Raw genomic sequence first — 12,932 nt, 5'->3', positions numbered from 1 at the left:
ACAGATGGGCCCTGAGCCTGCCCGAGGTCCAGGAGGAACTGTATGTGGGCTTGGGGCTGGCTCTATACCGAGGCCCCTTGGCATGCTTTTCTCGATAAGACTGAGGACCTATGGCCCTCCCACCATTCCCTCCACCACCTTTGAGAACAGCAACCATCCCCAATGCCCGCATCACCTCTTGGGGTCTCCCCCAGGCAGCAGGTGAGGTTCCCATGACTTCTCTGTCTTCAAGTCAGGGTCCACAGTCGGCTGTTTGGGGATCTGCCCCAACATATGGGCCGCTGACCATTGGGTAGGGCCCTGGTCCTTTCCAGAAGGGCAAGCCATACCCGTCACTTGCCTCTCATAGTGAAGACCATCTCTAATGAATGCAGGCAGGGATCACCCACCACCCATGCAGAGCTTCCTGCTCTCATTGGCTTTTCTCACCCTCACTGTCCTCTTGCTGACATCTGGTTGGGACCATTTGCACAACTGCAGACTGGCAGGGCCAGGCAAACACAGCATGTCACCTGCCAGGAAGGTGGTGTGAGGCCAGGCGCGGTGGCTTATGCCTTGTAATCCCAGCACTTTGGGAGACTGAGGCAGGTGGATCATCTGAGGTCAGGAGTTTGAGACCAGCCTGGCCAACATGGCTAAACCCCATCTTTACTAAAAATACAAAAATTACCCAGGTATGGTGGTGGGCACCTATAATCCCAGCTACTTGGGAGGCTGAGGCAGAAGAATCACTTGAACCCAGGAGATGGAGGTTGCAGCGAGCCACTGCACTCCAGCCTGGGCGACAGAACTAGACTCTGTCTCAAAAAAAAAAAAAAAAAAAAAGAAGGTGGTGTGGGCTTCTGGGCAGTTGAGAAGAGACTCCTGAGGGGAAGGGGAAAGAGTTGCCCAGATCTGCTAAGAGCATTGGCAATGCTTCTGCCTCCTGCTCTGTTGAGTCTGCTCCTGGAAGGGATTGACAAAATAGTGTGAAATCTAGAAATAGCTTTATTCCCAAAGAGGATACTGGTGGTATTATTGAAAAGAGCAAAAACTTGGAAAGAACCTATATTTTTAAAGTAAGGAATTGGTGAAGTCAATAGTTGCACATCCATTTAACAATTATTTAGTAGCTAATTGGACAATTATGCTTGAGAAGTTACCGGAAAAAGTTTATAAAGCCATGTTACATGAAAAAGTTAAGTTATAAAGTGGCATATACTGTATAATTATAACTGCTCCCCTGCCTCCCTGCCCCCCAAAAAGTCAAATCATAGTAGAAAATGACTAGAAAAAAAAAAAGCATCAACAGGGTTTGGAGAATGAGGCCAGAGATCATTTTTATCTGCTACTTCCTACTTTCCCATAGTTTTCATTTTTTTTTCTTAAAAAAATATGTGCTACTCTTTTTTTTTTTTTTTTTTTTTTTTTTTTTTTTTTTTTTTTAGATGGAGTCTTGCTCTGTCGCCCAGACTGGAGTGTAGTGGTGCAATCTCGGCTCACTACAACCTCTGCCTCCCAGGTTCAAGTGATTCTCCTGCCTCAGTCTCCCAAGTAACTGGGACTACAGGTGCCCACCACCACGCCTGGCTAATTTTGTATATTTAGTAGAGATGGGGTTTCGCCATGTTGGCCAGGCTGGTCTCCTGGCCTCAGATGATCCGCCCGCCTCAGCCTTCCCAAATGCTGGGATTACAGGCATGAGCCACCACGCCTGGCCATGATACTACATTTTTTAAAAACTGTTTAAAATATTAAATGAGGCCGGACATGGTGACATAGCCAGCACTTTGGGAGGCTGAGGTTGGCGGATCACCTGAGGCCAGGAGATCGAGACCAGCCTGGCCAACGTGGTGAAACCCCATTTCTACTGAAAATACAAAAAAAATTAGCCAGGCATGGTGGTGCTTGCCTGTAATCCCAGCGACTTGGAAGGCTGAGGCAGGAGAATTCCTTGAACCCGGGAGGCAGAGGGTGCAGTGAGCTGAGATGGTGCCACTGCACTCCAGCCTGGGTGACAAAGGGAGACTCTGTCTCAAAAAAAATAAAGAAAATTTTAAATGAAGTGCCAGGGACTTTATATGCATGTCATGTGGAGCTAGAGGGTCCCGGGGAACCTGTCTTTGCACACGGGAGCCAGAAACCTCTAAGGGCACCTGCAGGCTGATGTCTCCTGGCTCTTGCCTCCTCCCTCTTTTCTCGGCCTGCTCCTGCCCCTGTGACGTTGTTGGGGCAGTTGAACTGGGTTCTTTGCATTGCTCACTGCCATGTCATCCTTTGTTTTGCAGATGCCATGGAAAACAGATACTCTGTAAGTACACATTTCATATACATTATATTTAAAAGTACTCCACTGAACAGTGAAATATTTCCAGACTCACCCACGTCCTGCATTCCCACGAATTCTTCCCCACTCCCTAGTCTGTTTCAGACCAGGAGCCCTGGGCTTCTCTGACTAGCCTTGGCCAGTTCCGATTTTGAATATTGTCTCTTGCAATTTCCATCATTACATCTCAGCCCACATGTGAAGGGATTGGGACTCTAGGGTGCTTAGCACCAAACAAGCAAAGCACACATTTCAATTAATGGCAGAGTCTAGGCTCTGGAAGTGAGGCAGATCTAGGGCGTATGCTTGGAGGAGTGGAGAAGCTGACAGCTCAGTGCAATTTAGCCGATACCAATTACCCACTACACACCAGGCCATCAGCTGCAGGAGACACACAAGGTTCTCCTTCTCAGTTCACCTTCTGTTGAGGGAATCAGACATGTGATCACTTATCATAAAGCAAAGTGAGCTATGCCAGAGCCTGTGGGAACACAGAAGAGAGACCTGGCTAGTGGCCTCTTCCCCAGGGAATCATTTGGATGGGCCGTGAAGAATGAATGGAGTGATGGCAGCATCGACGGAGAAAGATCAGCAGGAGCACAGGGGTGAGGGATGACCAGCTTCAAGCAGCGTGGGATGGGAGAAGAAGAGTGTGACAGTGACAAGTGACGGGAGAAAGATAAGTCAGGGCTTAAATCCAAAGGACTTACATGCCTTGTCTTGTTAAGAAGTTTCATTCTGTAGGAAATAGAGTTAGGAATCTGCTATTTGGCAGATGGGAGGGTTTATGAAAGACACAGAGGCCCACGTTCAACTTTTGCAAAGACCTGTCTTCCACTCCCAACCTTTTTGTGAGCTACCCAGCAATGCAGGAGTTAACTGGGCAGCTAATATCTTAAGAAATGAGGCATTTGCCGTATAAACTTCTTTTAGGTCTGGGAAGAGCCTTCGGCAAGATTTCTGGTAGCTCTTCCAGTGGGCCCCTGGCTTCCTTTGTTTTGCCCATGTCTGGACTCTTGTAAAACAGAGCTCGTTATGCCTTTGACAGACAGGAAGCCACTGATATTCCTTTTGTGGAAGAAAGCTATGAATTTAAGGAAAAGAGGAATGAAATGAATGGTTGTTTTTTTGTTTTGTTTTGTTTTGTTTTTTTCTAGCCAAAACCCACTCAGACTCCTGAAATCAGAGACTCTTGTGTCACTGGGACAAGGAGCCCAATTGACAGATGAGGAAACTGAGGCCTGCATTGGTAGAACAGCGTGCCTGGGGCCACCTGGATAGCTAATAGAGTGAGGAATAGAGCCCGGGCCTCTATACTCTGTGGCCAGTCCTCTGTCGTGACAGAGACTCCTTCCAAGATGTGAAGTTGCTGTTCCAGCAATAATCTCTTTGAGAGAGTGGAAAATGAGGTCTTTGCTCCCTGGGCAGTGCGGGACACAGATGTGTTCTCCCGGAGCGATAAACATGGCTGGGTCCACCCAAAACACCCTGTAGGACCAACTTATTTACTTTGTCTTGGATCCAAAGGGTGTCTCTGGACAAAGGCTCTGAGCTCCAGGACAGACAGAACTTTCCCCAGAAGCTGGCCCTTGGGCATCAAAATCTGCTCCCAGGATGGTCCTGAGAGCTCACCCATGGCTGGTCCTGTCCCCCCAGAAAAAAGAATAAAGTCATCTGGTGGGAGCACAGGGTTTCCAGCCATTGGGAAAGGAATTTTGAACCTTTAAGCAAATGGGTTTTGTTTATAAAAGAAGCAGGTATAGCTTCCCTAATAATCAGCTGGTGTGGGTCAGGAGAAAATTAATTGAATTGCCTAGTGGGGAAATGGGAGGAGATTTCCTTCCTGAAATCAAACCTGGCGATCATTCCCAGTTGTTTAATGGCCGTTGCCTCTGAAAACATTGGAGGAAATATCTTAACAATGAGATAGCCACTTAGCCAAAGACTAATTTGGTATTGTTTGACTTGCTTCAATGGCACATTCTGACTTCATTTTTCCTCTGCCATTTTTACCTTGTTTATAAATTGTGTGTGTGGTCGACGCAGACAGATAGTGTGGAAGAGAACACCCTGTACTTAAATGAAAGGGGTGAATCTGGACCTACGACAGTCTTGGGATCTTGGAGAGAACCCTGCCTTCTTACAGAAAGAAAGGCAATTGCCAGCTATAGCTCGCCTCCCCACTTCCTGGAGGCCAGGAGGCAGCTGGGCTACAGTGGAAAGTGCCCAGGTGATGGGATCAGGGGATGGGAGGGGAGCTCCAGTTTTCCAGCTGTCTTTTGGGTGATCCTGTCTTCCTCAGGCTCAAGCTTCCTATTATATAAAGTGGAGGAGATGATGATGACGACGATGATAAGAGTAACCTCTTAGGATTTTCTTAAGGATGAAATGAGCAACTGCAACCACTATATAAAAGCTGTAAGCTGCAAACCACCACATACAAGCTGGTTGGTTTCAAGCTCTTTTCATCACTTGGGCAATAGTAGGTGTGGATGGAGGAACTTAACTTAATTTGGCCATGAAATGACCCTGCCACATATGGAGAACGTAGCAGTTGCTTACCCAAGGCATAGGATTCAACCAAGGCCAGGCTTTGACTTAGGAATCGGAGACCCACATTAACACTTGACTTCCCGCTTCTTAGCCATGTCACCATGGGCGGATTTCTTGGTCTCTCAGGACCTCTGCTTCCTCATCTGTAAACTGGGAATCATAAACTCCCTCATCTGGTTGTTGTAAGGGTTGAATGCGCACCTGGCACAGACCTGGTCTGTTGCAAATAGAAGCAGCATTGTGTAGAAGCAGGAACTAGAGATCCCAGAGTGTGTTGAAATCAAAATGACACAATATTCCGGGTACAAGGCAGGGCGATTTCACAGCCGCACTCGGGTGGCTGATGGCTGGCTTCTGATTTAAGCACAGCAAGCCCAGACCTTGGATGTGAGCGTGTTAACCTTTACTTCGAAACCCCTAAGGCCCTGCTGACTATGGCCCAGCCCTTCCTGTCTGTGGCTTTTGCTCTGCAATGGTGCCCCAGGCATTGACTGCCCCCACAGAGGGAGAGCGGAGGTGTCTGGGGAGGGACTTGGTCTGGGGCCCGCAGAAAGGCTGGACACCAGAGTCATGTCTCCCCCATCCAGGCGGAGCAGAGGAAACGGAGCAGGGTGGCTGCCAGCACTGGCAGACCTCCAGCCTCTGGGGCCAGCACAGCTTGCTTGGCCCACTCGCATGGGGCTCTCCTGGCAGAGGAGGGGCCAGAGCCTTGGCTTTCTAGTTGGGGTACCTCAGCCCTGCGTCCTGTTCCCCAAGGGTCCTCAGACCCAGCAAGGCTGGAACAAAATGGAGGCACTATCCCAGCTCACCTTGGGAAGGTCCCAAGACCCTGGGTCATCCTCCGGCTCCTGCTCCTGCTTTGCTGAGTTCCACCTGCAGCAGAGTGTCCTGTGCACATGGATTTCCAGAATAGCGGATTTAGATGCTGCCTGCTCTTCACGGCCCACTGTTGCCCAGGAGCCCCCTCTACTCTGGTATCTCCCAGCATGCCCTGCTCTTTTTCCCTGCAAGGGCTCCTTCCATTTGTCAAAATCCAATCTTTAGGCTGACTCCAGGGTTGCTTCTGTGAATCCCCTGCTGCCCAGCCCAGAGCCCTCTCGCTGCCTCTGAACCCCTTCCACAGTTTGGTGAGACCTCTTATACCTTCTACTTCATAGTGGTGTTATCAATAATTGGTACAATATAAAATTCTTGGGAACAGCTTCTTGCATCCCCAGCATAGAGAACAGCATATGGGTCAGATAACGGTCCAAGCACTAATAGGTGGATAGGTGACACAAATACCATTTGAAGCTGTTAGAGAGCACTACAGGATGGCAGAAGGAATCCAGGAATCCTTTTGTGGGTGTTTTTTGTTGTTGTTGTTTTGTTTCGTTTCGTTTTTGAGATGAAGTCTCACTCTGTCACCCAGGCTGGAGTGCAGTGGCACTATTTCAACTCACTGCAACGTCCACCTCCCAGGCCCAAGTGTTCCTCCCACCTTAGCCTCCTGAGTAGCTGGGACCACAGGTGCACACCACCATGCATGCCTAATTTTTGGCATTTTTTATAGAGACGGGGTTTCGCCATGTTGCCCACGCTGGTCTGGAACTCCTAAGCTCAGGGGATCCACCCACCTTGGCCTCCCAAAGTGCTGGGATTACAGGGGTGAGCTACCATGCCCAGCCAGGAATCCTTTTTGTTAAATTGTCATAAAATATACATAATATTAAATTTACCATTTTCTTTCTTTCTTTCTTTTTTTTTTTGAGACGGAGTCTCACTCTGTCGCCCAGGCTGGAGTGCAGTGGCGCGATCTCAGCTCACTGCAAGCTCTGTCTCCCGGGTTCACACCATTCTCCTGCCTCAGCCTCCAGAGTAGCTGGGACTACAGGTGCCCACCACCACGCCTGGCTAATTTTTGTATTTTTTAGTAGAGATGGAGTTTCACTGTGTTGGCCAGGCTGGTCTTGAACTCCTGACCTCATGATCCACCCGCCTCGGCCTCCCAAAGTGCTGGGATTACAGGCGTGAACCACTGCACCCAGCAAATTCACCATTTTCAAGTGTATACTTAACCATTTTCAAGTGTATAATTCAGTTGCCTTAGGTCCATTCACATTGCTGTGCAACCATCACCACTATCCATCTCCAGAGCTTTTTCTTTTTCTTTTTAAGTGAAAGCAAGTTTATCAGAGAAGTAAAGAAACAAAAGAATGGCTACTCCATAGGCAGAGCAGCCACTAAAACGCTGTAGCCATTAAACACTAACTCCCCATTGCCCCTCCACCAACCCCTAGCAACCGCTGTCTACTTTCTGTCTCTATGAATTTGACTATTCGAGGTACATCATATAAGTGGAATCATCTATTTGTCCTTTCATGTCTGCCTTATTTCATTTAGCATAATGTTTTCAAGGTTTTTCTGTGTTGAAATATATCAGAATTTCTTTCTCTTTTTAAGGTAGAATCATATCATTTTAAAACATTTAAGTTGGACCATCTAAGTTCAGTCCTTCATTTTTAAAATAAAAAAGCAGGCCTCAAACAGGTACATCTTATGTTAGTTAGAGGCAGAACTGGAGCTAGAAGCCAGATCTCTTACAAAATTTCCTTTCTTCTTCTGTGGGTAAATGGGGCACCCTCAGGACTCTGTGCTGGGTGTACATGGGTGCTTGATGAAGTTACTTGGTGGACTGATGTGATTGGTGTCCAACATGTATGCTGGGACAGAGGCTATGGTCCCTACAGAGCAGGCATGGAGAGAAGGAGACATGCATGTGGGCAGGAGCCAGGAGAGGGAGGGTGTCGTAAGCAGAGATCGCGCCACTGCACTCCAGCCTGAGTGACAGAGTGAGAATCCATCTAAAAAAAAAAATTGCTTGCTAAAGAAGTGGTCTCCTGAGGTCTTAAGACGTTCCTGACAGTGTCTTGAGTGGGTGGGAGAGAGGCTGCAGTCATTGTACTGTGGAATTTCACAACTGAGAACCACGCCTAACCAAAATCACGTTCCCTGTTTGCCTCAGTGACACAGCTACAGGGACCCTGGTGGGTGTTGTATTAAGTAAAATTTGACCTTTACTCTTTGCAGATCTGTGAAATGTTGCCTTCTGAGGGGCCACATGCATCTGTAGTGCTGAGGACTCCTTGGGCCTCTAAAGTCACAGAGAGAACCCTGCAGGGTGGGGGACCAGTGCGTGACAGCCCTGCTTTGCATTTTCTTCGAGAAATGCTGTCTGCCATTTTGTATTTCTCTCCATCAGGGCAATCTTCAATCTTGAGAGGTGTGATCATAACTTGCCTTGTTTCTTGTCGCTGCAGAGGACGGAAGGCTCCCTTGATGGAACTTAGACAGCGAGGCCAGATGCACATCCCTGGAAGGACATCTATGTGCCGAGAAGAGCAGATGATCCCTATATTTCAAGAGCTCTGTGCACTTATTTATGAACCTGCCCTGCTCCCACAGAACACAGCAATTCCTCAGGCTAAGCTGCCGGTTCTTAAATCCATCCTACTGAGTTAATGTTGGGTAGAAAGAGATACAGAGGGGCTGCTGAATTTCCCACATACCCTCCTTCCACCAAGTTGGAGCATCCTTGGCAATTGGAAGGGCAGAAGAGGAGATCCAGGGCAAACAGGCCATTGGGATATTCTGAAACTTGAATATTTTGTCTTGTGCAGAGATAAAGACCTTTTCCACGCACCATCATACACAGAAACCAATTTTCTTTTTTGTAGCCAATCACTTCTAGCACATGGCCTGGTTAGAGGCTAGTTTTTTCTCTTTTCCTTTGGTCCTTCAAAGGCTTGTAGTTTTGGGTAGTCCTTGTTCTTTGGAAGTACACCGTGCTGACCAGACAGCCTCCCCCTGTCCCCTCTATGACCCCGCCCTCCACAAACGGGAAAACCAGGCTACTTGGGAGCACCGCCTTTGAAATACCGACCTGAAGACACGGTTCATTCGGGCAAAGCACAGAACAGAAAATGAAGGTGGAACAAGCACAGATGTTCTTAAACTGTTTTTTTCTACACTCTTTTTCTTTTCTTCTACCATGCTGAAGGCTGAAAGACAGGAAGATGGTGCCTACAGCAAATATTATTCTTAATTGAAAAATTGAAATGTGTATGTTTCTTACTAATTTTTAAAGATTTATTCCTTGCCAGGGCAGGCGAGGTGGCTCACGCCCGTAATCCCAGCACTTCGGGAGGCTGAGGCGGGCAGATCACCCAAGGTCCAGAGTTTGAGACCAGCCTGGTGAAACCCTGTCTCTACTGAAAATACAAAAATTAGCCGGATGTGGTGGCGCATTCCTGTAGTAACAGCTACTCAAGAGGCTGAGGTGGGATAATCGCTTGAATCCAGGAAAGAGGGGTTGTAGTGAGTGGAGATTGCACCACTGCACTCCAGCCTGAGTGACAGAGCGAGAATACATCTCAAAAAAAAAAAAAAACAAAAAAACAAAAAAACAAAAAAACTGCTTGCTAAAGAAGTGGTCTCCTGAGGTCTTAAGACATTCCTGACAGTGTCTTGAGTGGGAGAGAGGCTGCTGTCATTGCACTGTGGAATTTCACAGGTGAGAACCACACCTAACCAAAATCACTTTTCCTGTTTGCCTCAGTGACACAGCTGCAGGGACCCTCGTGGGCGTTGTATTAAATAAATTTGACCTTTACTCTTTGCAGATCTGTGAAATGTTGTCTTCTGAGGGGCCACATGCATCTGTAGTGCTGAGGACTCCTTGGGCCTCTGAAGTCACAGAGAGAACCAAGCAGGTCTATGTTTTTGTTTTGTTTTGTTTTGAGATGGAGATTTGCTCTTGTTGCCCAGGCTGGAGTGCAGTGGCGCAATCTCGGCTCACTGCAACCTCCACCTCCTGGGTTCAAGTAATTCTCCTGTCCCAGCCTCCTGAGTAGCTGGGATTACAGGCTGGTGCCACCACGCCTGGCTAATTTTTGTATTTTTAGTAGAGACAGAATTTCACCATGTTGGCCAGGCTGGTCTCGAACTCCTGACCTTTGGTGTTCTGCCCACCTCAGCTTCCCAAAGGGCTGGGATTGCAGGCGTGAGCCACCATGCCCAGCCTAGACTCTTCTGACAACATGATGAAAGCTGTTGGTTCCTTTCCCCAACACACACACACACAGTTGTATCACGAAAATGTCATACAATTTCCAAGTTTTCAGAGTGGTGGGCTCAGATTGCGGTCAAAAGATCAGACGACCTCTAATGACCTTCACATCTCTGTGGATGATGTGGGGACAGCTGGAGCCCCTGTGTCCAGGGAGTTCCTTAGTCCCTTGCCCTTACCAGAGAAGGGCAATTGCCACGGGAGCTGCGAAGACCCTATTCCTACTCTCGGTGCCTTACTTATGCAGCACAACTGAATTTTTTGTTTTGTTTTTGGTGAGACAGGCTTGCTCTGTTGCCCAGGCTGAGCGCAGTGGTGTAACCACGGCTCACCGCAGCCTCGAACCCCTGGGCCCAAGCCATCCTCCCACATCAGTCTCCTGGGTAGCTGGGACCAGAGGCCTGAGCCGCCATAGCTGGCTAATTTTTTAATTTTTTTGCAGAGATGAGGTTTCATCATGGTGCCCAGGCTGGTCTCGAACTCCTGGGCCCAAGTGATCCTCCCTCCTTGGCCTCTCAAAGTGCCGGGATTGCAGGCATGAGCCACCACCTCCAGCCTGTGGAGCACACACGAGTTTAAAATTACTTTCTCTTCCGCCTGTATTTCCAAGGAGGAAACTTCATGCACAGGGATCTTTCTTAGTGGATTTAATGGCTAAAAGGTCTGTCTGAACCCAGGACGCTGGCTTCAGCCTTGCTATGCAGCTGCGGTAACCCCAGTGTCTAAGCCTGAGGCATCCCAGGAGCACCCACTCCACTTTTCTCGGCCGCGGAACTCATTAGTTAGAGCGCCCTCTTGTGTCCTCAGGTGGTAATCGGTCATTAAAGGACTTAAAATGGTCCTTAGCCAACACACAGAACTTTCCCTTTTCTGACCCCAAGAGGTCAGCCACCCATTTCGTGAGCATATACTGGTGGCCCCATCAGCGTTCTCTGATTGGCTAACTGAACTCACTCCCCAACCTAGACTCAAGAGAGGCCAAGTGACGCTAAGATCAACATTCACTCACTAAAGCAATGACTCTCGGGCGATTTTGTGTCCCGTTGGTTTTGGAATGGTGTCTGGAGACAAATTTTGGTTGTCACAGCTGGGTGGGTGTGCTCCTGGCATCTGGTGGGTAGAAACCAAGGATGCTCCTAAACATCCTACGGGCACAGAACCGTCTCCCATGACCAAGCATGATCAAGTCCCAAATGCCAATAATGGCCAGGTTGAGAAACTCTGCATAGAAGCATCCAGCTATTTGTCTGTTTGCTCAACAAGCTTGTGCTCATCGTGCTGTGTTCCTGACACTGTGCTGAGTGTTGGGGGTGGGACGATTACAAGAGTTACATGGCAGCTGTCCTCCTGGAAGGTACAACCCAGTAGAGATGCAGACGAACAGAGAGTCAATTACAAAGCAGTGTGACAAGTGTCATGCTGGAAAATTAAAAGCTCAAACAAGGGCACATGGGAGGGGCTTCCAACACAGACTTTGGGGAATCCAGGAAGGTCTAAGAGAAAGGTGAGTCTCACCAAAGCCTTGACCACAGGCAGAGGGTACCAGGTAGAAAAAGTGGGGTGAAGAGCATTGAGGACAAAAGGAGAAAGTGCAGGAAGGCCCTGAAGCAAGGGAGTGGGGGGTGCCCTAGAGGGATGGCAGCAGGGCAGTCTGTCAGACCGAAGTGGCCTCCAGCCCTAGAAGCCAATTAGTCTTCCTCAAAACGCTGCCACTGTCCCCTAAGAATTGCTGCCATGCTCCCAATGGCCTGACTCAGTCTTAGAGAGTCTTATGGAGAAGGTCTCTGAAAGGTACACAGCAAGAACTCTCCCCAATACAGCTGTTTTTAAGACTCTCCACCAGCGTCATTAGCGTGTTGGGAAGAAACCCTCTGCCACAGAGGCTAGCTTCAGCCTTTGCCTAACACCGCAGGGGCAAATGGAAAGGTAAACGGGAAGGAGATGTCTCCCCAGCAGGTTATTTGCGAACAGTCTCCCCTGCAGAGGATCTCAATCTGGGGTCCACAGAGCGGACATGTTAGAGTAGGGAGCTAGGCAAACATGAGCAGGACAGGAGAGAGCCCCCACGAGAACGTCAGGCGACCATCAGGTGATGGTCTCTGTAAAACTGTCTCTGTAAAATAATAATTGGTTGCAGCCAGTTCCAAGCAAGGACGGTCTCTCAATAGATACAAAACACCCGGATCTGGTGATCAGCCGCTTCCCGATAAGATGTCAGGAGCTGGGCAAGCAGGCTGGAGCATGCGCACCAAAAGGCAAAATGGCGGAATTTAACCAGTGTATGACCTCGCTCTGGGAACGCACGACTGGTAAGGGGAAAATGCCTCAAGTGAGCATGCGCTCAACTTCAGTACTCAGACTGCTTGCGACCCCTCCCAAGTGCTGGCAGGTCACCATATACGCGGACAGCCTGCTCCAAGGGAAGAATCAGGGGTGATGAGACGTAAATCCCAGAACCATGCCAAATATATAAAACCCCAAGTTAAGGGTCAGGCAGGGCACTCAGATCTCTTAAGTTGCCTGCCTGACCCAAGCGTACTGTACTTCCTTTTGTTCCTGCTCTAAAACCTTTTAATAAACTCTCACTCCTGCTCTAAAACTTGCCTTGGTCTCTCCCTGTGCCTTAAAAAATCACTTAAAACCACCTCTTCCCCTCAGCTGAGTTCTGTCTTTGAGAAGGCAAGCATCGAGTTAGCTGCAGACCCGTTGGATTTACCGCTGGTAACAGAAGTTGGGGTAAGGTGTGGGTCCTGACAATTCTCTAAGCGTAGGTGCAAAAGGTTATGAGGGTGTGCAGTTTTCTATGGTAGAGAATCCATAGCTTTTATCCATGTCTTTGTTTTGAGATAGAGTCTTGCTCTGTCACGCAGGCTGGAGTGCTCTGGTGTGAACATGACTCACTGCAGCCTTGACCTCCCGGGCTCAAGCAATCCTCCTGTCTCAGCTTCCCAAAGCTGAGACCACAGG

At 48.6% G+C, this 12,932-nt stretch overlaps 1 protein-coding gene and 1 long non-coding RNA gene across 51 annotated transcripts in view; both read left to right on the top strand.

Moving 5' to 3' along the window:
• The window catches only part of PECAM1 (platelet and endothelial cell adhesion molecule 1), a 100,715-nt gene extending 91,197 nt beyond the window's left edge, over positions 1 to 9,518 (top strand). For 28 of the 50 annotated variants that reach the window (XM_077972482.1, XM_077972491.1, XM_077972490.1 and 25 more), the window contains one exon: positions 8,158 to 9,518. In XM_077972482.1, coding sequence (XP_077828608.1) covers positions 8,158 to 8,177 — 20 coding nt within the window. In that variant the 3' untranslated portion in view covers positions 8,178 to 9,518. Of the gene's footprint in view, positions 1 to 2,267; positions 2,291 to 8,157 lie in introns of all 50 variants that reach the window. The other 22 variants (XM_077972473.1, XM_077972466.1, XM_077972464.1 and 19 more) reach the window with 1 other exon arrangement.
• Positions 9,519 to 10,403: 885 nt separating this feature from the next.
• Positions 10,404 to 12,564, top strand: LOC144335880 (uncharacterized). The gene is made up of 2 exons (XR_013407080.1): positions 10,404 to 12,446; positions 12,500 to 12,564. It is a non-coding gene; the product is annotated as an uncharacterized LOC144335880 (long non-coding RNA).
• The last annotated feature ends 368 nt before the right edge of the window (positions 12,565 to 12,932 follow it).

This window comes from Macaca mulatta, chromosome 16 (assembly GCF_049350105.2).
Source record: "Macaca mulatta isolate MMU2019108-1 chromosome 16, T2T-MMU8v2.0, whole genome shotgun sequence".
NCBI classification, from domain to species: Eukaryota; Metazoa; Chordata; class Mammalia; order Primates; family Cercopithecidae; genus Macaca; species Macaca mulatta.
The sequence above is the reverse complement of the archived record's forward strand: the minus strand, read 5'-3'. Positions and strand labels throughout refer to the sequence as shown.